A 24,458-nucleotide genomic window follows, 5' to 3' on the forward strand; every position below is an offset into this window, starting at 1 on the left:
AAGTCGGCAGGACCGTGCTTCTCAAAGGGGCAATCTTAGCTCACAGCTACTTTAGAGCGCATCAGTCCTTTAGAATCTCAGCGCTTCCCAACTTCACAGCGCTTCGCCTAGGGCAACCACATAGGGCAGTCCAGCACTTGGGGCACTTCACAGCGCTTTTACAGGGGGGCAACTTCCACAGCCCTGCAGGCAATTCCCAGCGTTCCCACAGGACACAGCAATTCTTCACCAGTCAAGCGCTTGGAGGGCAATGTAGCGCTTAGGCAGTTTCTAGGTTGGCGCTTCATCAGTAGTTGCTTTAAAATAGAGGCAGCTCACAGGACAAGCCACACAGCAGCGGTAGGTTAGCGCAGGGACCCCAGGTGGCGTCGAGGGGCACAGTGAGCGACACAGCGCCAATACCTGGGTAGTTCCTCAAAAGTCCTGTGGTGGCTTAGTTTATTCTTGACGTGATGTTTCCTGCGCCCTTTAGTTTAGTTGCTTGGTTTCTTGTTCCTTGAAGGGGGGGATACATTGGTGGCTGGTGTTCCAAGTTCTTATCAGCCAATCCCTTCAAGTGGTCCCTGGGGGTTCCCTTCCGCTGGGCTAGGTCAGGGGGGATTTACAGGAGTCCTTAATACTTGTAAGGCAGCACTCTAAGCCCCGTTACTTCCAGTATCATAGTCCCTGACTAGGCCCCCACTGCCTAAACTCCTGCGTAGGTTCCTCCCCCAGGTCTCCCCTCAGTCACTCTGCCAGGAAAGTTTCCCTCCCTTTCCTTATATACTGCCAGTTGACAGTTGGTAGTGGCAGTTGGTGTCACCTCACCTCTTCCAGAAGGTTCCAGAGGCTTCCAGGAGGTTCCACCATTCTACCTGTGGGCAGGCTGGCAGGCTAAGATGGATACATCGTTTGGAGGGTTCCAGCCAGGCCCTGGCCACTAGAATGCGCCCACTAAACCACGCTGCAGCAGCAGTGTTCAGTGGCAGCCATGTTAGGGGTATAAGACACCTGCATCTTAACATCAGTTTTAAACTACACAGGGCATTCTCCACCACACAAGGCCTATACATTGTTGTTACCATGAGGGGATTCTGATTTAAAAGGGAAATAAAAGGCGAAAAGTTTTGGGGAAAGGGCCAAGTCTCACAGGCCCTTAATTAGGTCTAGTGTTAACTTGTTTCTTTTGTGTTCATTAAATTTCTCTCTTTCTCTATCGACTAGCTTCACTGTGACTGACTGCATTCTGTTTTTTTACAAGGAGAATATCAACACAGTCAGTTTTTTTCAGATCCAGGAACTACTGTGGCAATGTGTTCTTTTTGACACCAAAACAATTTTTACTTTGGCCAATGTTTGTTATAATGTTGTGGGCCCGGCAGCTCCCACACCGATAAGGTTTTTCAAAAACCATGCCAATACAAGTCACATATTGACAAAACCAAAAGGCTGACCAACAGTTTCAGATCTACTGGCTTTACCAATGCTTGTTTATTTTTATGCTTCCTATAATCGGATTAAAACTGGTTACACTGATTGTCCATTATGAACATTTTTGGGAAATACTAGCGTACATCAACACATTTTACTAAATGATGCTGCAAATATATGGTACCAAAAAGTTTACCGTTGTTTAGTGAAATGTATTTGCATTTTTTTGTGAATATTTTATTTTGAAAGCGAAGAATAATCAATCTTGCTTTCAAGCTTCTGCAAATATTTGCATCGAATCAGAGAGCATTTTGGGAGCATTATACATAGCCTCATTTTGCTACATATTAAACACGCTTTTACACGTTTTTATACTGGAACCACTGTCAGTAGTGCAGTCTGACCTAACAACATTTACTTAGAACGCTCACCCTAATAATAAAAGCTTTTCATTAACCCTTTGGATGCGTGCGAAATTCGGACGGCTTCCCGCCGTCCGATGCACACGCCACCCGTAGGACGCATCCAAAGGGTTAATAAACCATAAATACAAGTTTGAACAACATAAACACATGGACACAAATATTCACTTAACTGCAGGCAGTGCCTCTCCCTGATCCATAATCTGTACTATAAACTGGCAGCCAAAGTGTTTGTTCTGTAGAGGGCTGGGCCTACTTGTCACAAAGACAAAATACATATGAAACCATGTTGCCCTTGACCCTAAACAATATAGGAAATCCACATCCCAGCAGGTGCGCATACTTTGCTTCTTTCGATCCCTGGATTCAAGATTCAACCCTCTTGGAGAAAACTTGTTCAACATTTATTCCTCACAAGACTCCAGACCATACACAACACTGCAGCTAGACTTATGCTGGGCCTCCCTAAACGATCTTGCATTGTCCCCCACCGAAAGACCTCAACTGGCTCCCCATCCAGAAAAGATGACAGTTCAAGATCCTCAGACACGCCTACAAAGCCCTCCATGACCTAGGACCTGCTTACCTCCACCATCGACTGAAATTTCACCAACCTGCTAGACTTCTGTGCTACTCTTCACTCGCCCTCAAACACACACCCAACTCCCTTTGCAGCAGCAGCATTGTCCACTTCTTCTCCTACATCACAGCCAAGACTTGGAATGACCCACCTAACCCCAGATCTGTACTGCCTCACCACTGGCAGACTTCAGAGACTCCAGACCTGGCTTTTCGATGGAGTCACAGTGCCCAGATACCCCTAGGGTTTATAGTATCGCGCTTTACAAATGCTGTTTGATTGATTGATTCATTGGTTGAAGTTAAGGAGCTTATCTTTGGCTTTATAAGGATGTCCTGACATCATGGCTAACAACAAGGCTTGCTAAGTCTTTCTCTTTGCATTCAGAAAAAGAAGTGAGCTGCAGAAAAGAAGCATTTGTCTGTGTTCAACCATTTCTGACGCTTACTTGTCTTTTCTGTTTTTTATTGCTTTAATTGAATTCGAAATAGGCACGACAGCAGATACCCAGTGCTTCGGGGTTTTATGGGTTCCTTCTGTACCAATTCCCCCACATATGTTGCTGACCTTAGAGCACTTGACAACAATTGGGTGATTTTGGCCAGATCACTCGTAGCACCTTAGCTGCTATGGAACGTCCAGCTCCAGTGCTGAACGTTCCATTGCGCAGGTGCAGCTGGAACGTCCAACGGCCGACAGCAGCACTCCTGAGGTAGTGGTGCCGTCGGCCGTTGGACTGGGCACCGCACTTATGAGGTTAAATCTTTTTGTACTTAGTTGCGTAAGGAAATTCTAAATGTACTTGGTTGTGTTAGGTATAAAAAAGTTATAATTGAACAAAAACTGTACTAAGATGTGACCTAAACAGTTGTACTTGCTGTACATCAAATACCTCAAGTTTGCTATGCTCGTACTGTAATAAAAATGTTCTGCATGAAGCTTTCCTTGGGGCTAGGTTCACAATATATCAGCTAAAGTTGAATGTACGTAAATTAAATAACTTGGGTTTGGCATCGTTTGAGTTTCAAGTAAGAGGTGTACCACAGTTGTTTGTTGACCTTACATTTAACATTCTCATGTACCTTCGAGTTGTTGCCAAGTTGGGGCTCCTTTTCTGTAAGTAAGACATTACTATTACTCGAAGAGACAAGTTACCAATAAGTGACTTTAGTTACAGTTTTATAAAACACAAGTAGGCTGTTTTTATTACTCTCTCGCCCACACATAGACACTGTGCTCTTGTCCACCCACATTTTAGTTTAGGACAATGATTTTGAAAGGCATGTTTAACCCCTTGCATGCTGATGACGGCCCCCAGCCGTCATGCACTACAGTGCTCGTGTGCTGATTACGGCTGGGGGCCGTCATGACCGCACCTGCAATCGGAATGTGCCGCACAGGCGCAAGAATCGCGGCAGCATGCAAGGGGTTAATGTTGTTGTATGGTTAAAAAAAACGAAATTATTCGGAAGTATTTAATTTTAAAATGTGTTTAATTTATGGTTCGATAAATCTGTGGGGCACTATCACCATCAATAAACTGAAAAACGATTTAATTCAAATTAACTCGGACGACTTTGAAATTATACATTTAGTGTATTCAAAATTAATTGATAGCTTTATGGGAAATACTGTTATGGGCAGGCGGGCAGAGGTTTAGTTGGTCGAAGTAAAGGGGTGAAAGTGAAGGTTGTTGAAATAAACACAACAGCCAGTTAGAGAAGTCAAACTGGTTGCATTCAGCTTTTCTTCCAATTAGTGAAAGTGGTTTAGTAGGGGTTTACAGCCGGCAAATGTCTTGTGGAATGCAAGCAGCCTTATACATCCAACTTGTCATGAACTTAAAATTGAACTTTTATATCCTGATTTTGTGTATTATGAGTCAATGAAGTTTGAAAATATGTATGTGAATGTGCACTTTTTCTGCATATGAAAAATCATTTTGCAAGTAATGTTTTCTTGTAGACCAGTAACGTGTGAGTGATCAAGTCGGTGGAAAAATAGTATTGCTACTAACTATTGAGGAGAAGTGGGTATTGTGATAAAAATTCAGCCTAAATCAAGCCTGGCAGCAGTCTGTTGCTGCAAAGTTAATGAGGGACCATGTTTCTGATCTGTTCGTAAGGCACGTTCTTTTATGTGCCCTGTAGGTTAAAAGTGTAATGGTGGAGAAGAAGGTAAATGAGATTGTGAATCGGCTTGAAAAAACGAAAGATGAACGATACCCTGACCTTGCGGCAGACAAAGAGTCCAGAGACAGAGAAGAACGAAATGAGAAGAAAGCTCAGATTCAAGATTTGAAAAAGAAGGAAAAGGAAGAGATGAAGAAGAAAAAAGAGATGGATGACCTCAGGTTTGTCGTAGTGTAGCACCTCATCCATCACTTCTCTATATTCCTTAGGATTTTTTTACATTCTGTTGAGTTTCAGAAGTTTGTTTTTGTATTTGGCAGAAATGTGCGAATTGGGTTAAATAGAGGTGGTCTGCAAGGTATTGTATCCTAAAGAAGAAAGGAGGATTTCTGATCTTCCGAATGTTCACAAATGTTCTTCTTGCTCATCTCAGTTTTGGTATGCTCTACATGTTGCAGAAACGAAGGTTAGGCATATGCCTCATTTACTACCCCATTCACATTTACCTTCAAGCATTGTCAGAAAATATTTAAATAAAGAGACCTGCATGTTCGGCATCGGTTTGGCCAATCTTCATGGACCATTGATGGTAGCTTCAACCATTCCAGATGAGCCAGGCAAAGTTTTACACACAGTACTCTGAAGTAACAATAATGGAACATGCAGCACTTAATAAAATCCAAAATAGATTAGTAAATACACGGGCGACTGACTTCTTTTCAGGTAGTCTGCTCTTATTTGAGTCAAGAATGTTTCTACAAATTACAAGATGTACTAGAACAGGATGGCTTTAGAAATGATTTACACAGCACTCCAAGTCCAAGCCTAACTATATGACTTTCTTTTGAAGATTCAGAGAAGAGATTCTTGAGGAAAAGAAGCAAAGGGAGGAGGAGGGTGGACTGTGCTTTGAGGGCTAGAAATCTGCATGGGTTCACACTCCTGACTGGTCCTTTGTGTTAATATACACCTCTCTGCCTTCCACCCACTCCCGGCCTCCTGACTTCTTTGTTCTTGATCATTTGCCCTGACAATCCAGAACTTCCCCCTGGGACAAAGATTGGCCATTTGCCACACACTTAATGAAACTTTGAAATGTGCTTGGGTGTCTTCTCTGAGGGGTTAGCAAGATCTAGGCAAACATCGACTTCAGTCTAATATCACTAGGAGTGTTATGGTCTCTGCAACATTTATTTAACTATTTATTCAGTTGTTCTGTATACTTCTCAGCACTAGCTGACCAGCCTAGTCTTGCAGTCTCTCCAGGTGATAGTGAGAGTCAGGTTTGCACCAGTGGCGCTACAAGGAGAGGCTAAATTTGTGCAACCAGTCTGCACATCTGCCAAAACTCTCCCAGTTGTTCCCTCAAACAATTGTGAAGCTTGTCCACGAAAAAACATTTTTTACTTTTCTGACTGCAACAGATTCCTCGCAGGAACTGGAACAGGATCACCACCGACCAGCTCACCACCTGCCTCAGCCAGAACCCTCCCGCCAGCACAACGGACCCCAACGAAGCAGCCAACAACCTCACACAGTGGATCACCAACTGCGCAGACGACCTCTCACCACTGAAGACCCCTCCCAACGGACACGGCAGCAAGAAAGCCTCTTGGTTCACCGACTAACTTAAGGACTCCAAGAAGAACTGCCGCACCCTCGAGAAAGCCTGGCGCAACGACCAGACCACAGACAACATGACTGCCAGAAGCACGCCATTTGCAAACACCACCAGCTGATCCGCACCACCAAGAAGACAGCATTCAAAGAACGACTGGACAACAACGCTCTCCAACCCCAGCGCCGGAAACAACGACATCGCTCCCTCGCGAGGCCTCTGCGACTCACTCGCCTCGTTCTTCCACCGCAAGATCGCCGAAATACACAACAGCTTTGGCGCACCTACCACGCACCGAACCACCGAACCAACGGCCCCCACCACCACCCTCTGAGCTTGGACTCCGGTCAGCACCGAAGACACCACCTGCACGATGAACACCATCCACTCCGGATCCTCAACCGACCCCTGCCCCCACCATGTCTTCAACAAGGCCGACTCCATCATCGCACCCCAACTCCGGGACGTCATCAACGCCTCCTTCAACACCGCCACCTTCCCGGAAAGCTGGAAGCATACCGAGCTCAGCGCCCTCCTGAAAAAACCAACAGCGGACCCCACCGACCTCAAGAACTTCCGCCCCATCTCGCTCCTCCCTTTTCTGGCCAAAGTCATCGAGAAGACCGTCAACAGACAGCTGGCTGCCTTCCTCGAGACAAATGGATCGCTCGACCACTCGCAATCCGGCTTCCGAGCCAACCACAGCACCGAGACCGCCCTCATCGCAGCCACTGACGACATCAGGTCCCTGCTCGACAACTAGGAAACAGCGGCCCTCATCCTCCTGGACCTCTCCGCAGCGTTCGACACTGTCTGCCACCGCACCCTAGTGCAGCGCCTCAGCAACATCGGAATCCAAGAGAAGGCACTGGAGTAGATCATCTCGTTCCTCGCAGGAAGAACCCAGAGAGTCCGCCTCCCCCCATTCAGATCCGAGGCCACAGAAGTCATCTGCAGCGTACCACAGGGATCATCACTCAGCCCCACTATCTTCAACGTCTACATGAGCCCCCTCGCAGCCATCGCACGCAAACACAACCTCAACATCATCTCTTACGCCGACGACACCCAGCTGATCCTCTCCCTCACCAACGACCCATCCATCGCCAGAACCAGCCTACACGAAGGGATGAGAGACGTCGCCGAGTGGATGGAAAAACAGCCGCCTGAAACTGAACTCAGACAAGACGGAAGTCCTCAACCTGGGGTCATCGCCCTCCGCCTGGGACGACTCCTGGTGGCCTCCGGCCCTGGGCACCGCACCCAAGCCAACGGACCACGCACGTGACCTGGGCTTCATCCTGGACTCCTCCATCTCGATGACCAGACAAGTCAACGCCGTCTCATCATCGTGCTTCAACGCCCTGCACATGCTCCGAAAGATCTTCTGATGGATCCCCACCGAAACCAGGAAGACGGTCACCCAGGCACTCGTCACCAGCCGACTGGACTACGGAAATTCCCTCTACGCCGGAACCACAGCCAAACTCTAGAAAAGACTCCAACGCATCCAGGACGCCTCGGCACGACACATCCTGGACATCCCCCGACACAGCCACATCTCCGGCCACCTGAAAGACCTGCACTGGCTCCCCGTCAGCAAGAGGATCACGTTCAGACTCCTCACCCACGCACACAAGGCTCTCCACGACCAAGGCCTCAAGTACCTCAACAACCGCCTGACCATCTACACGCCCACCCGCCAGGTAAGGTCGACCAGCCTCGCCCTCGCCGCCGTTCCACGCATCCGCAGAGCCACCGCCGGAGGAAGATCCTTCTCATACCTGGCAGCAAAGACATGGAACTCCCTCCCCATCCACCTTCAGGCTAACCCAGGACCATCTCACCTTCAGGAAGCTACTCAAGACCTGGCTTTTCGAGCAGTAGCGGACCCCTCTCCCCCAGCGCCTTGAGACCCTCCCGGGTGAGTAGCGCGCTATATAAATGTCATGATTGATTGATTGATTGAGAAGCATGAAGAGATTTCCAGCACTGGATGCGTCCGCAGTTGCCGAGGGCCAAGTTGCTTCTGAGACGGAATTGAGTCTCCTTAATGTATTCAGCTACCTTAACAATGTATTGGAGATTTGTGAAGTTATGTTCTTGTTGTTACACCTGTACACATAGTGAGCTTTTGGGAGGCCCCACTGTCCTGGTTTCCGTATACTAGCCGAGAGATGGTAATCTGTCCTTATGTTCTCCTTCCGTATACTAGCCGAGAGATGGTAATCTGTCCTTATGTTCTCCTTCCATGCTTGGGATGCTCATTTATGTGGATCAATATTTCACACTTTTTTTTTATTATCACATTCACTTTTTCTATATTTTACCCTTTCTACTTTGGACATTGTATGCATTCTCTCCTATCCATAGTTTCTCTTTTGGTCTGAGTCTTTTTGTTAGGTTTTATTCACCTTTTTAGGAAGTCAACACGAATCCTACATGAAAAACACATAGCCTAAGCCATATTCTAAGGTGAACATTAGAACAATCCCATAAAAGGTATGACCCCTATATCTAAATCTCAAAATACCGTTTGCAACAACCCTGTATTAAACCTTCACATGGACTGTTCTGAGACAATACGGCAATTCCAAGTCAGGGGGGCCTAGGATGGACAGGAAGTAGCTGAAACCAATTAATCTAAATTCAAATGTGAGCATGCTTCATGTAGCACTTGGAAGGCTCCACCCTTAAAAGGGGTGCAGAGAAACATTAAATGAAACATTGATGTTCACATGCTGAGAGCCACAACTAAGAATAGAGCAAATGTACAGTTGTTTTTTACGATTAACAAGCTGGGATAGTTTTAATTAATTGTTTCACTGTGAAATGGAATATCTACCCATCTTGCTTCACCCACTGGCTCACCAGGAACCAGAAAGAAGCATCAAGTCCCTAAACAATCCGGTCTTTATTTTTACTGTCTTTTTTAATCGGTGGAAATGTTCAGCCTCCAGTTGTGTTAACAAATGGATCCCGTGTTCACCTTTGCTCTTTTTCTTACACACAACTATGTGCTGAGACCAACACACAACGTTATGCTAAGATCAACACACGATGATGTGCTAAGACCAACACACGATGATGTGCTAAGACCAACACACGATGATGTGCTAAGACCAACACACTGATGTGTTAAGACCAACACACTGATGTGTTAAGAGGATTGTTGTAACGCTAGTGGAGTAGTCCTGCACTTTCAATGCCTACATATGCTATCATCGGATTATAGATGTAGACATGTCCTTGTAGCACCTATTGGGTATGCTTGACTGCTAATTGGGGTTCTTTGCTTTAAGGTGATCTCTTTGTATATGGATCAATTCCTTATGAATAATAATACAGCACTAAATCACAAGACTGGGTGCTTGAAAATCACAAGCTTTGTTGTTTTTTGTTGAAATTATGTGTTTTGTGGGAACCTAGGTGCCTATGCAATGTGTCTGAAAGTTTGATTCTCTTTACAGGAACTACACGACGCTAATGAGATCCGAAAACATGAGTTCCAATCAGGTATGTCAGTGAATGCAGAATTGCTTCATTGTGGCCTTTTGGTTTGATAGGGTGGTTTCCATTTGTTTTAATCTCGAGGTGCAGTGAGCTCTTTATGAATCCTCAATTACGAGAACAGTTTCTATTATGAGGGCGAAAGGGCAGCTCCCCTTCACAGTGAGCTGGCTGCAGCGGGTGGAAAAAGTCTGCAATGGACCATACCGTAAACAAGAAAGATGTCCCCCCACCACACCACCCCGGTGAGGTCTGGTTGGCTGCACTAGAGATAGCCACATCACTGGCTTGCTGACACATACAAGACAGATTTAGCCTGCCAAGTATGCAGCATTCCCTGTTGGATCACTGACCGAGGAATTGCCTTTACAGTTCGGTAATAGGCCAGTGTTGTGTCGACTGCTAGATCCATTCCTCAGGTTCCACAAGGACTGCAGCCAAAGAGGGTCCTGCTGGGCTTGCTCCTTTAATTCCTAGGGTTACTAGGTTGCATGTCCCCTAAAACACAGTGCTTCGTTTCTGAGCTTTGCCTTCACTGATTCTTGGCTGGTGTTTTAGTATAATTGTGATCAAGACGATTGGAGCTCCGCATCCTTGGTGACATGGAGCCACCAGGGACCCTTTGCCTTTAGGATCAGGGTCATGCTCTGATGTTCTGCACTGATGCATTCAAGTCAGTCTGTCCGACGCTACAGGAAAGCCCATTAATGTAACTAATTTACATTTTGTTATTCATTTCCTGCTAATTCAAGAATGTAAGATGCCAAACAATGCTAAATTATATGTTAAACCTTAACTTGGTCACACAAAACAGCTGATCTGTGTCTCGCCTAGGACCCCCCCAAATCCTTAATGTGATACTGAGTGTATATAGAGTCAAAGATAGAGGTAGGTAGAGGGGTTTAGATGAAGACATAGATTAGAAATCAAATAGATAGAAAGTATGATTTCCTGGGGGCACTCAGAAGATAGGGCCCGGCCTTTGCTCACGCCTTAAAACGTTTCTGAAAATTGCACCTTGAAAAACTGTATTTACAACAGATCGACAGTAGAAGGCAGTAGCAAAATGAAAATGCAACAGAAGCATACTTCTGTGCACAGGTTGTTTTCGATACATTAACTGAGCGTGTTTAAACCCTTGAAATTGGGTAATACAGTTGCAGTACAAAGTATTATTGCAATTGTGGTACTACTGCTAGTCAATAATGCAGTTTGCCTATTTTTTTTCTTCATTTGACTATTTGTAGAGGGCCGATAAATTTGCCACTTTTTCAAAAAAGTAATTCAGTAAACTTTATATTGTACCACACAAATAGTTAACGGGTGAGAGAGCATGAAGCAAGCAAAATCTTTTCAGTGAGTGTTTAGGGGGTCCCTCAAGCTCTCTCTCAACTTTGACATGTTTAAATCTGCCTTTCTGTATTGGTTTACTTTAATTATTAAAGCAAACCGCGCTGATGGATGGAGCGCTGAAACGTTTCAGATACTCACCCCCAATCACTATTAGATCTTGATTGAATCCATCATCGATCTTTTGCTCACTTTGCCACCCCAGTAAGTGTCTGAAAAGTTTCAGCGCTCCATCCACCATCTTAGTATGCTTGCTTTACTTTAATTATTAGCCACGGGTCATTAAGGAAGCTCTAGAAGACATTTAAAATATGTTTTCTTATATTTACTTGTTGTGGAAAAAATACCAGCTTTAGGCAATTTTCTTATTTTTGTATCAACCGAAACACTAAAATACTGGCCATGCTGGTTAAAAAACAAAATGGCCAAGAGACATCCCTAGCCACCTCGTAGATATTTCTTTAGACCTGGAGTACTACAAGTTATGCATTCATTGAGACCATTATTTTAGGGAATCTAAATTTTAAAAACACTGAAACAGATGATATGACTCCATCAAAGGAGTTGTCTTTTCTGAATTGACATTTGGGCATTTTATTATTGTCTAAATCCCTTTATTTATTTTGAAGTTATATAAACTGCTATATCTGGGCCTTTCTGATACCTCATAGGTATGAAAACATGCAGTTGGATTGCATGGTAAAGTCAAGACCGACAGGGTAGTAACCATATGGAAAACTCTTAGATTACTGAATTTAGTTACAGGCAAGTTCATAAAACGTGAGGTTTTAAAAGTTTTCTAAAAACAAGTAATAAATAAAAAAAAAGTCTGTTTTATTACAAAGAACCACACCTATAATAGGGTCTCAGAAACACAGCGTTAAGCCTACAACCCCAGGCCGGGGCCAGCCGCGACAATTGTCAGTAATCAAACATAGGTGCCATACAGAGTGAACTATAGCTCACAACCCCAGCGGGGCCGGCTGCATGGCTTAATACAAGCTGTCCTAACAACGTGAGATGTATACAACCCAGATCTCGCGGTCCTTGGGAATGATGCATCTGGGGATTGATCTAATATACTATAAACGGCCCAGCAGGGGGCCACGATCATAGAAAAGGTCTAGGAGCAGAATAGGAAGAAGAGGCAGGGGGAAAACGTAGAAATTTATATATATATATATATATTTTCCATGACTGGTTCCTTTCGCCACTCCAACAGCGCTCAATGCGGGTGCGGCGCCCTGCAGCTGAACCACGCTGCTGATATATTATCCACAGCTCCCTCACAGGAAACAAATGGGTCGCACACCACGGGTCTCCTTTTTGCAGTTTTTTTATTTTTCAAGTTACATTCCACAGGCAGATATTCCGATCCTTTTACGCGTTTCGGTATTACAAATACCTTGCTCACGATCAACCGTTCTCTGAGCTACCCCTTCAAGATATACTACAATGCATTGTATTCCATACATCACTTCCTGTTGGGGGTGTGTCAGAGCCTCTAAGCTTTATGGGACATGTAGTTTTTTACACAAAGTGTCAATATTACTTCATATTGCCCAATTTTTTAACATTATACGTTTTATTAAGTCGAATTAGGGATGTTGTGACATACTGGTGACATTAGAATCCCTCTGGTGGGATTAATTAGTAATGTGGTAACAGATTTTATTCCGTTTGTCTCTAGGCGGCTGCATTATCTCTTTCTGATATTTTCCCTCTGGTGGGATGACATTGTATATGTGGGAATCATATAGTTCAATTTCACATTTTCGGTATCAATGATTTCTAATTGTAGGTTTGTTCTCACATAGTGTGAGTTTCCTTCATATCACAGATTCCCCATCATGCTTAATTCTACCTTTGTCATTCTAACAACCGCTGGGGTAATTTTACCATGATAGTGATCCAGTTTCATCATTACTTATTTCTTTTGCAGCTATTAACACCAGTCAACAAAAAATAAATATATATCGGGCATTGCATAAATTAACAAAAAGAGAAGTTTTCATAAGTGTATATAGAGTTCTTCAGATTGATTCAGCCCGTGAGGCGTTAAGGTTCGTAGGTTTAGGATATGGCGGGATTCCTTTTGTCTTAGAAGTCTTTCTCTGTCTCCTCCTCGCTCTTTCTTGGGGACACTTTCCAGACCAAAGAATTTTAGTTGGCTCCAGTCGCTCTGATGATACAGTTCCATGTGCTTGGCTATTGCATTAGCCTTGTCTTTGTGGATGGTGGCACGCACGTGTTCAAGTATGCGTTTTTTAAGTTCACATATTGTGCTGCCCACATACCTCATAGGGCACGGGCATTCCACGACATAGACCACGTGGGTTGTTTTACACGAGATCAGTTCCTTTATCTCCCAGTTCTTTTTGTTAGACATTTGTACCTGCTTGATGGGTTTAGCGATCTGACACACCTTACAGGCGTAGCACTTCACGAACCCCGTTGTTTTTAGCCACTCATCCTTTTTTGTTTTTTTAAAATGGCTATGGATCAAATGGTCCTTGAGGTTCTTCGCCCTTCTGTAGGTGATCGTTGGATGTGGTCCCACCATGTCTTTCACAGTGTCGTCCAGTTGAAGTATTTTCCAGTTGCGCTTGAGGATATCTGCAATTCTTTTGCTTTCATTGGAGTAGTCCATTATCATGCGTATGGGTTCCGCTTCCTCTGTTGATTTTTTAGGTTTTCTCTGGAGGCATTCCTCTCTGCTTTTTTGGTCTGTTCTTTCCCAGCAATGTTTCACAATGCCTTTGTTGTATTTGCGTTTTTCGAATCTCTTTGAGGTTGCAGTGCTGTGTTTTTCCCACTCTTCATTTTCGCTGCAAATCCTCCGGATTCTCAAGAATTCCCCATATGGAATACTGCTGATCAGGGATTGTTGGTGGAAGCTGGTTGCTTCTAGTGTGGAGTTGGTGGCAGTAACTTTTCGATGCAATGTTGTTTGAATTTGATGCTCTCGAATGTAGATCTCAGTGTCCAGAAATACAATCCTCTCATTGCTTATGACATAGCTGAATTTGAGATTTGGTATGCTGTTGTTCAAGATGTTAAAGTATTTCTGGAAATCCTCTTTGCTGCCATCCCAGATGATAAGTAGATCATCTATATAGCGAGTCCAGCTTATTACTTTGTTTAGTGATGTTTCGTTGCTGTTGCTCCACGCTATTTCCTTCTCCCACCATCCCATTGCTAAACAGGCATAGCTGGGACTGAAGGAAAATCCCATCGCCGTCCCGCTGTTTTGGGAATAAAGTTCGTCCCCAAACATGAATATGTTTCTAGTTAGGCAGATCTGGATCATATCCAATATCATCTTGTTGTGGTGTGAAAATTCCATTTTTCGCTCCTTCAGGAAGTAGTTGCACGCTGTAAGGCCCATGTCATTCCCTATGTTGGTATAAAGGGAAATGACGTCCATGGATACCAGTTGGTACGTGTCCTGCCATGGAGTATTTTCAAGTTTCCTGAGCAGATCACTCGTGTCTTGTACATAGGAGTCTAGGTGTAGTACAAACGGATTCAGAAAGTAATCGATGTAATTGGCAATAGGTTCCAGGAGTGAGCCTTTGGCAGAAAGGATCGGGCGTCCCGGAGGCATCTTTGCGTGTTTATGTAGTTTCGGTAGAAAATATATGGTTGCGGTTACTGGGTGCGCTACCGTTAAATATTTTCTCTCTTCTTCGTCAATTAAGCCTTTTTCTGACCATTCAAACAGTCTTGCATCCACCATTTCCTTTATTTCCATGGTGGGGTTTTTTCTCAGTTTGTCGTAGTACTTTGTATCTCTTAATTGACGGTGCGCTTCCGTGATGTATGCTGTTTTTTCCAGGATTACCACGTTACCGCCTTTATCGGCCATTTTTATTTCAATTTGTTTGTCTGTCGATAGTGCCTCGAGCGCTTTTCTCTCCTTTTCCGTTAGATTGTCTTTGTATTTGATGTTTTTCAGTTTATATAAGTCTTGGGTTACAGCCTCCTGAAAGAGATCAATTTTGTTTCCAGGCGGCAATTGAGGATAAAACTTGGATTTGGGTTTCATCCCACTCAATCCTGCACCTGTTTGTTCGCAAGCTTCTTCCAGGGTGATGTCGCGATTCACATCATCATTTAAGTTAATCAGAGTCAACAGGGCTTCCGAGTCTTTAACTGATAAGGCTGTATCCCCTTCCTGTGTGGGAACTTTATTGCTCCTTTCAGTTTTGTGCTTTTCCGCAAAGTATTTGGCTAGCTTGATTTTCCTGATGTAGAGATAAAAATCTATCCGGACTTGGGCTAGGTTCATTTTTATCTTCGGACAGAAGTTAATTCCTTTCTTCAGAAGTTGTTCTTCTGTTGTCGATATTGCCCTTTTGGATAGGTTGACCACCTGTAGTTCGTCCTCTATAGGTTCATCTTCCTGCGCATGCTGCGCGTTTCTGTTCCCACCTTTGTTCCTTCGTTGCCTTTTGCACCTTTTTCCTCTCCTTTTTGGTCTTTTTGGGGCCATCTGCGTCCTCTCCCTCTCCCTCTTTGTTGTTGACGAGGGGGTAGATTCTGCTCCCACTGTTTTTGGTTCAGTACCAGTCTCATATCCCCTAAAAAAGGTTGCTGTCCTGTAGCGGCCGACGTTCCAGGTTCTCCTTCATTGTTCTCTGATATCAGGGAAGATGCGCTGCTCGATAGACTTATGGAGCTGGCGCTCAATACTTGTTGTCTCATTTGATCGAATTTTTTTGAAAATGAGAAGATTCGGCCTTCTGCGTAGTCTGTTGCATCCCTGATAAATTTCTGATGCTTGCGTTCTCTGACAGTGTCCTCATGTTTTTCAATTTGCAGTTCTAGTTCTTCCTTGAACTTTGTCATATCGGCATTTAGCTTTAGGGTTGCCAGCTCTTTCTCCATTTCATGCAGTTGTTCTTTTACTTTTTGTAAGCCGATTTCAATGTGTTTGACTAGAATTGCTACTAGTCCCAAAGATGACTGTAGGATGAATTCTCCCCATTCTTGTAATAAATCATTGGAGCTGTCTTGATGACTCGGCATAAGCATGATCCTTAATCCTCTAGGTACACGTTTCACCTCTAGGTATTCCTTTAGAGTGATTAGTTCCCAAGACTTGTTTATTTCCTTTCTGCTCAGTTTCTCCCAGTTTTTAAGTTTCGATTTAATATCCGTTTTTGCTTGTGTACTTGCTCCGCCAATTTCCTTTTCCACAGAACCTTTCTCAAACATTTGACGTAATAGATCATTACGTTTCGCTTCTCTTTTTTCCATCTTACTGCCTGACCAATTTGCAATATGTATCTCGTTATAGGTGTTTTATACTGCACACCCGTGTACTCCCTTGCAACAAACACAATGCGTTTCGCTTACGCCGCTTATTTCAACAATGAACCTCTATTGCGGCAATTAAAACATGCGTGTTGTTGATAATGGGAGTCCGCGAAGCTGACTTAACCAGTTACATTCGGTGATTATAAACAATGTAGCCTTTGGTCTTCACACACACGCTTACCTCGGAAGCTTGTTCACGAGCGGAGTGTGACTGACTTCTCCTCTTTTCCTCGTCTTTTGTCAGCGGTCGCTGATCGTGGCATTTAAATATTTTCCATGACTGGTTCCTTTCGCCACTCCAACAGCGCTCAATGCGGGTGCGGCGCCCTGCAGCTGAACCACGCTGCTGATATATTATCCACAGCTCCCTCACAGGAAACAAATGGGTCGCACACCACGGGTCTCCTTTTTGCAGTTTTTTTATTTTTCAAGTTACATTCCACAGGCAGATATTCCGATCTAATATCTGCCTGTGGAATGTAACTTGAAAAATAAAAAAACTGCAAAAAGGAGACCCGTGGTGTGCGACCCATTTGTTTCCTGTGAGGGAGCTGTGGATAATATATATATATATATATATATATATATATATATATATATATATATATATATATATGTATATGTATATGTATATGTATATGTATATGTATATGTATATATATATATATATATGTATATGTATGGGGCGGCATCCTAGCTAGCTTCTATGACGTGCAGGTGAACTAGTGGAGCAGTCTGTTGGGGTCTATAGGAACTACAGCATCATCAAAGACGTGCAGGGTTCTAAGCCTAACAGGCATGCAGTGTGCATGTTCTATGGAGCAGAGATAGCGGATTAGAGGCTTCCAGACCGCTCCAAAGCGTGTGTCTGTCGCTTGCAATCTCGCTGTTAGAAGTTCCATTGCTAGGACGTGCCAAAGTCGTGTGAACCAGGCTGCTACAGGGGGAGCTTCAGGCCTTTTCCAGTATAACGCTATAAGCTGTTTGGCCGTCCCCAGCATTAAGAGTGTTGGGATCCAATCACTACTGCTAAGTGCCTTGAGAGTAGAGGCCTAATTCCAAACAAAATAGTGCTTACGGTTACAGGCAGGGGAAACCCTAGGACCCCCCTAATGTGGCTGAGAACCTCCTTCAAAAAGGCAGTTATGATCGGGCACGCCCACCATATATGGACAAAGTCTCCAGTTGCTGACCGACACCTCCAACACAACGGGGAAGTTGCAGGGAACATCTTGTGTAGCCTTGAGGGCGTGTAGTACCACTGGGTCAGAAGCTTGTACGTGTTTTCCCTCTGCGGGATGCTCCGATAAACCTTGGGTATATCTCTCCACAGTCTGTCCCACTGTGAAGGTGTAATGTCCGACCCAACCGCCACCTGCCACTGGCCCTGATACTGGTGAGCAGGTTCAATCGGCGGGTGTAGGATTTGATAGATCTGAGATATCATTTTTTTTAGGCCCTCCAGGGAGCGCGCCAGTTTTTCAAAAGGGGTAAAGTCTCGTGTGGCTGCCTGAGCCATGTTCCAGCCCGAGACCCAGTGGCGCAATTGTGCATACTCCAGCCTTGCGACTGCTGGCACTCGGTACTCCTCCCGACAGTGGTCGAAGGTTTTGAGTGTACCTCCATCATAGAGGTCGCAGATCAATCTACAACCCCCTTGTGTCCATTTATCAAACGCCCTGGATTTAAAAGCTGGCGGAAAATGCGGATTCCCGGCAATGGGAGTATGTGGGGAAGGAAACGTGGTCAGCCCCCTGGATATGGCCACACTGTCCCATATATCCAGGACCGACTTCGTGGGTACTGCCATATAAGCGCTCTTAGAGTGGGCTGTTTGATGGAGCCGAGGCAGTCCCCAAATGGTACGCCCCGTCACCGCCCGGTCCATATGTAACCATCCTTTCTCGCTCTCCCCACTCCACCACAAAGCGGAGATGAGAGGCCCAGTAGTAGTGTACTAGGTCAGGGCAGGCCAGTCCCCCCCCTGTCCCTCGGTGCCATGAGGATCTTCTATGAGAAGCGGGGTCGTTTCCCTGCCCATATAAAGGACGTGAGTTCTCGTTGTAGACTCCGTATGCTGTGTAGCGGGATCTGGGTAGGGAGACATTGAAACACATAAAGGATTTTGGGAAGGATCGACATCTTAACAGCGTTAAGCCTACCCAGCCACGATAACATCAGGGGCTTCCACCTGCGCAGGTCTGCTAGGACCGCTTTCCGGCATTACCGCCAGTTTACCGAAGACCATGCATCCAGCTTGAGGGTCAAGAGGAGACCCAGGTACCGAATATGGTGTTCGGCCCACTGGTAGGGTGCAAGCTGTCTCAAGGAGGGCAGCTCCTCCACCGGGATGGTAAGGTTGAGGGCCCACGACTTGTCATGATTGATCTTAAGACCAGAGGCCTCCTCGTAGAGGCAAAGCCCCCTGTGCAGAGTTGGGAGCGACTCTCGCGGTGTAGTAAGCGTGAGGATCAGGTCGTCCGCGAATAATGCCACTTTGTTATCCCGTCCGCCATGCACGATCCCGTGAATGCCCGGTTTGAGGGGTATCATTTCCGCAAGGGGCTCCACTGCAAGAGCGAATAGCAGGGGTGAGAGGGGGCATCCCTGCCTCGTGCCCCTGTGAATAGCTAGTGGCGGTGACAAACGGCCATTAACCCGGATCCTGGCTTGTGGCCCTATGTATGGGGCCATAATCCTGGTGATCATCTGCGGCCCCAGACCGAACTTGACAAGGATCGCCCAGGGAAAGGCCAAGTCCACCCGGTCAAACGCCTTCTCAGCGTCCAATGACAGATGGCATGCCGGGATTTTCCAGTGGTGGACCTTCCCCACAAGGTGCGCAAGCTTGCGAACATTATCCGCTCCTTGTCGGCCACGGATGAACCCAGTCTGGTCAGGGTCTACAAGTCCCGGCATGCAAGGCTCCATGCGTTTGGCGAGAAGTTTGGTGTAAATTTTAAGGTCCGAATTCAGTAGAGCAATAGGGCGATAGGATGCACACATCGTGGGGTCCTTCCCGGGCTTCGGGATCTGAATAATTTTTTGAAGAGGTGTCTTGAGGTATTTCCAAAAAGCGATGATTGGGGTAGGTTTCTTTAAGTCAGGTGGTAGGGAGTTCCACACAAAAGCTGTTGCCCCTCATAACAATTGTTTGCCAAGAAAGTTTTGAACTTGCAACTTCCAGGAGAAGCATGTCATTACTTCTGTCTTCTTGCAATGCCAGAGGAAGTCAGAAGTACCTAAAAGTAAGGTGGGTGGAGGTTTGTGATTTGATAGGCTTGTGGACAAGGTAGCATAACTTGAATTGAACTCTGGCTGGTATTGCAATGTACCAGAGTTCCTAAAGTATGGGAGATTTGTGGTAGTCCATTTTGTAGAGTGAAAAAGCTTAGCAGCCCGAGTCAAGGACAGCTGGCACTGGGGCTCTTGAAGTGAGTGATGTGCCAGCCAGAATGGCATAGCTGAAGTCCAGTCTGGATACGACTGCAGTCAATCTTAGGTGTTCCTTAGGGTATTAAGATGAACGTTGGCTACTTTACAACTTTGTTGATGTATTGGGTAAGATTGAGGGCTTGCATGTAGCTGGTAGACTCAGCAGTTGGTTGGTAAAGTGCGAGTGGGAGAAGTCCTCCAAGTTTAACAAGTTCAAAATAGAGGGACCAAGCTTTTTTATGCTGCGGTAGACAGGAAGAGACTTTAGGTTTTCAATGGATGAAGGATAGTGCAAAAGTTCTTAAATTTGGTGCACGCATTGACTGGGTGCAAGTGAAATGCATTAAGGCGGGTTTGGTTCGATTCCATTTGTTAAGGCACAGTATTGCTGCCTGAGTCAGAAGTCTTAGTAGCTTTGCAATACGTTTTTGGAGAATCTAGAATAGATACTATATTAATAGATAGATGCAGTAGTTGACACATTCCAGGAAGAGAGCTTTCTCATTTTTGTTCTGTAGTTCGTGAGGAGACTTTTTTTCAAGGAGAGAGAGCTTCATGTTTATACTCTTTGTTTATAGTGTTGATATGTGCAGCAAAATGAAAATTATTTGCCAAAGACGGAACACCATCTGTTCACTCCGGTCGCACTTAACTATTAAAACAAAAGATTTTTTTCTCCAATAATTATCAGAGTTTAACACATGGTGGAAAGTTAATCAATATTTATTTTCCATCAATTTCTTCATTGACCAACTCTTAATTGTAATCCATCTTACCATATCATAGTTGCAATATTACACATCCTTGATGAATGATCAAATCGATTAAATGGGCTTAAATTCAAATTTCGCCCAATGCATTTCGGGTCGATGACCCTTCATCAGGGCAAATTTTCTGTGTGTGTTAGTAACACTCACCCAGAAGATCAAAGGCGGGCAGTTGCAGGACTCTCTAAGACGCTGAGTTAGGCGCTTTTGTTCAACGTGCCCTACGTAAGGCACGTTAAACACCGGCGCCTAACTTGGCGTCTTAGAGAATCACGCAACTGACCGTGTTTGATCTTCTGGAGGAGTGTTACTAACTAACACGGATATGTGCAATCTGGATTGCCCCTGATAAAGGGTCATCGAACCAAAATGCATTGAGCAACATTTGAAATTAAACTCATTTAATCCATTTGATGCGACCGGAGTCAACAGACGGTGTTCCGTCTTTGGCAAATAGTTTGTTGTATATAATTAGATAGTGCAATCCCAGACATTGCACTTTTGAACCGGCATGCACATTGAATACATTTTGATTAACAGAGCAACAAAACTTATGAATAAAAGGAGTGCTCAGCGGTAACACTAATAAATATAAATTTAATGCAAAATAAGAATTACCAGGCCACTTATTATAGATTAGGTGGATTTTTCAGCTTCAATACTTGAACAGAAGGGGGACCCCCGGCAAAATAGAGGCAGGTAGGCAGGGGAAATAAAGTAACACCAAAGGCAAAAGAGTACCTGCCAAGTAATTTCAAGCAAGGCCCAGCTAATGGGTCCTTTAACTCAATCATTAACACCGGAGCATACAAGGGCTACATCAAATAATCACATAAAAAAATGCAAATATATAGTCATTTTGTTATAGAGAAAATATTTTCTTTAATTCATCAATAAACATAATAAATATCAGACCACACAATAATTTTAAAAGGAACAAACCTCAATAAATACAGTCCCACACACCAAGTTCATACGTCCCACTCATACCATCATGCATTTCAAAATGCCACATAATTCATACAGCAGGCACTCAGAATATCAAAAGGTACATAGCAGCCACAGGATGATTTAGATGACAAGATGGCAACAAATCATCAGAGGGGTGGAGATGAAATCAGTCCAACTGCCCCCAAACGAACAACGCCAACGCACGTTTGGGTGCGTTACCCCAGCCGGGGCGACACCTTCATCAGGGCGGCGATGTACAGAAAGGTGTGGGACAATGTATCCGACTTGGCAGAAAGGCGCCAGATACTGAGGGTTTATATTTCCCCCAGGGAGCTGGATGGATATAGGGGCCCCAGCTCTCGATACTTCACAGAAACGCTCAGTGATGATCCTCGCGGTTCTTATATGGGAATGGTCACGGTTTCTTCCTCACAGCCACGGGAGGGCAGCAAAGAGTATGTCAACAGCGTCTGCAGGTGGGGCGACCTTTAGATCACATTCTCGAGGCCCCCATCAACTGGATAAGAATTATTTTGGATCGAGAGTATGGACGGGGTAGATTCGACGGAATGAATCCAGACGGAAAATGTTGTGCACGCCAAACGTACCTCGGGTGATGCATTTTGCCTTTCGTGCAGCTTCAATACTTACTGGGTCAGTCAGAGAGTAATTAAATGAGCTTGAAGTATGTAGTTACTGGGCTCTACCTTTTGGCACCATGCATGTATTTTGCCTTTCGTGCAGCTTCAATACTTACTGGGTCAGTCAAAGAGTAATTAAATGAGCTTGAAGTATGTAGTTACTGGGCTCTACCTTTTGGCACCATGCATGTATAAGTACTATTCTTTACCCTGTAGAGCACGTGGTCCAGCAACAATTTGATATTTGTTCAATTCGCTGGCCTCTTTTGCAAGCAGAAGTCGGTTTGTTTTATATTGTATTGTATTGCTTAATTTGTTTAGAACCTCATACCTCTTGCAAGGTCACAAAGCATTTTGGTTTACCTGGAGTTCCTGGGTACTGGACTGTCTGATTCTAAGAATTTTAAATGTATAATGACCCTTATAAACGTGTTTGGGGAGATGTGAGAGGTTCCAAGGATTGGTTCAAACATGGTCTCTGGTGGTATTGTGGAGAGTTTAAAAATGGTTGTATTTGTGCACACTTACTTTCTAAATTATATCGCTGGTCATCTGCATATGTTCAGGAATAACCATGTTTTAATGCTCTCCAGTTTTGAAGTACTTATCAATTTTTCTTATTTGTGAAGAGATCGAGTTCCAGAATTTGGATGCCTGGGTAGATATTGAATGTCCATCTGTTCTGGAATTTTTAAAAGGTGCCTGATCCAAAGAAGAGGGAAACATAATTCTAGTTTTCTTGACTGTGCATAGGTGTGATGTTTCACATCAAGAACCTGGTCTAGACTCATAGATCTAAGAGCAATACAAATTGCTTTAAAAGTGATGAGTGATCATAGGATACTAGTGTAAGAATATGGTGCCTTGGTGCATTATTCTGGGGACAGTTACCATTCTGGCTGTACTAGATATGGGAATCCGGCTAGGAGAATACCTGGAGAACATTTTCGGAAAATATTCTGGTCCTGCCCAGTGAGGAGCTTTATGGGCCAGACATAATGCTTTGAAATGTATCCTGTTCCTAACTGGAAGCCAGTGTAGACCCTGCAAAGATTGAGAAATGGGAGAAAACGTAGGAACTTTCCGTAGCAGTCTAGTGGCTGCATTTTTCAGAGATTTAAGTTTTGTTCACCAGATGCTTATGAGTGCCCAGATACAAAGCATTGCAATAGTCAATCCTTGAGATAACAAGCGCCACCATAGCGGTCTTTTACAGTTCCAAAGGAATGAACGGAAAGATCTTCTTTAAAGTCCTAAAGGAGGTGATTAGGCTCATTTGCCCTGAGAAGCATAGTTTGGTGTAAAAAATGAATCCCAAATTTCTAGCTTTTTGAGCAGGAGAAAGAAGGGAGCTAAGGTTGCATGGCCACCAAGAAGAATTGCAGAAGGTGGAATGATTCCCAAAAAAGCAAGACCTCCGTTTTATCAGAGTTTAGCTTTAAGCAGTTGCTTTGCATCCAATTTGCAATGTGAGACATGCAACTACAAAAATGTTGTGCTTCTCCTTCAACATCAGATGATATTGACACCACAATTTGTGTCTCATCTTTGTATGAAACTACTGCGAAGCCAAAACCACAGATAAGGTTAACCAGAGGGGTAACATAAATATTGAAAAGCGTGGCGCCCCCTGAGAAACCCCACTAGGGAAGAAGAAGGGGTCCGATTAAAATCTCCCAGCGCCACTGCCTGCTCTGTCTTGCACAAGAATGAGCTTAAGAGGGCTAGTGCTGGATTCCTAAAGCCCAGCGTCTGGAGCAGGTTAGTGAAGAGTAGTGAGTGGAGTGTATCGAAGGCAGCAGATAGGTCAAGTAAAATCAGTGCCGCCTTTCCACTCTTGTCAGCCACCATTCTTAATCTATTCTGTGCTCATGACTGAACCATTCCGTCATGAGCACACTTGCAAAAAATCCCTGTGGTGTAAATAGCAGAAGGATTTTCTACGTTTAGGTCCCACCTACGCAGTCCGCAAGCGCTGCTCAGGAGGGCTTTTTGGGAAACTATATGCATGTACTGCACTGTTCCCAATGAGCCCTCGTGCATGTGTGGCGTTTACCATGCGGGAGCGAGCAGCAGCGCCATCTGTTTGCAATTATTGCGCTCGCTCTCGCAAGGTAAAGGCTGTCCATGGACTTCTGGCCTCGCTCCACTGTAATTACTTTGAGTGGTATCCTCATCAGACTTATTAAAACAACAGACAACAGATAAGGTTGTGGGATGGCTCCAGGGCAGACTTTGCTGAGTTTCACCACAGACACCTCCCACCTCGCCTTAGGTTATTTGTAGGCAGTCAGACGAGGTGTTTGTAACTTCACACGAG

General features: G+C 44.6%; 1 protein-coding gene across 1 annotated transcript in view; it reads left to right on the top strand.

The window, feature by feature from the left end:
- CCDC25 (coiled-coil domain containing 25) overlaps nucleotides 1–24,458 on the top strand; it is a 193,863-nt gene that overhangs the window by 127,745 nt on the left and 41,660 nt on the right. The window contains exons 7-8 of the mRNA XM_086928051.1: nucleotides 4,563–4,765; nucleotides 9,633–9,678. Coding sequence (XP_086784177.1) covers nucleotides 4,563–4,765; nucleotides 9,633–9,678 — 249 coding nt within the window. The remainder of the gene's footprint in view (nucleotides 1–4,562; nucleotides 4,766–9,632; nucleotides 9,679–24,458) is intronic.

The sequence above is a fragment of the Lissotriton vulgaris genome, chromosome 6 (assembly GCF_964263255.1).
Source record: "Lissotriton vulgaris chromosome 6, aLisVul1.2, whole genome shotgun sequence".
Classification (NCBI taxonomy): domain Eukaryota; kingdom Metazoa; phylum Chordata; class Amphibia; order Caudata; family Salamandridae; genus Lissotriton; species Lissotriton vulgaris.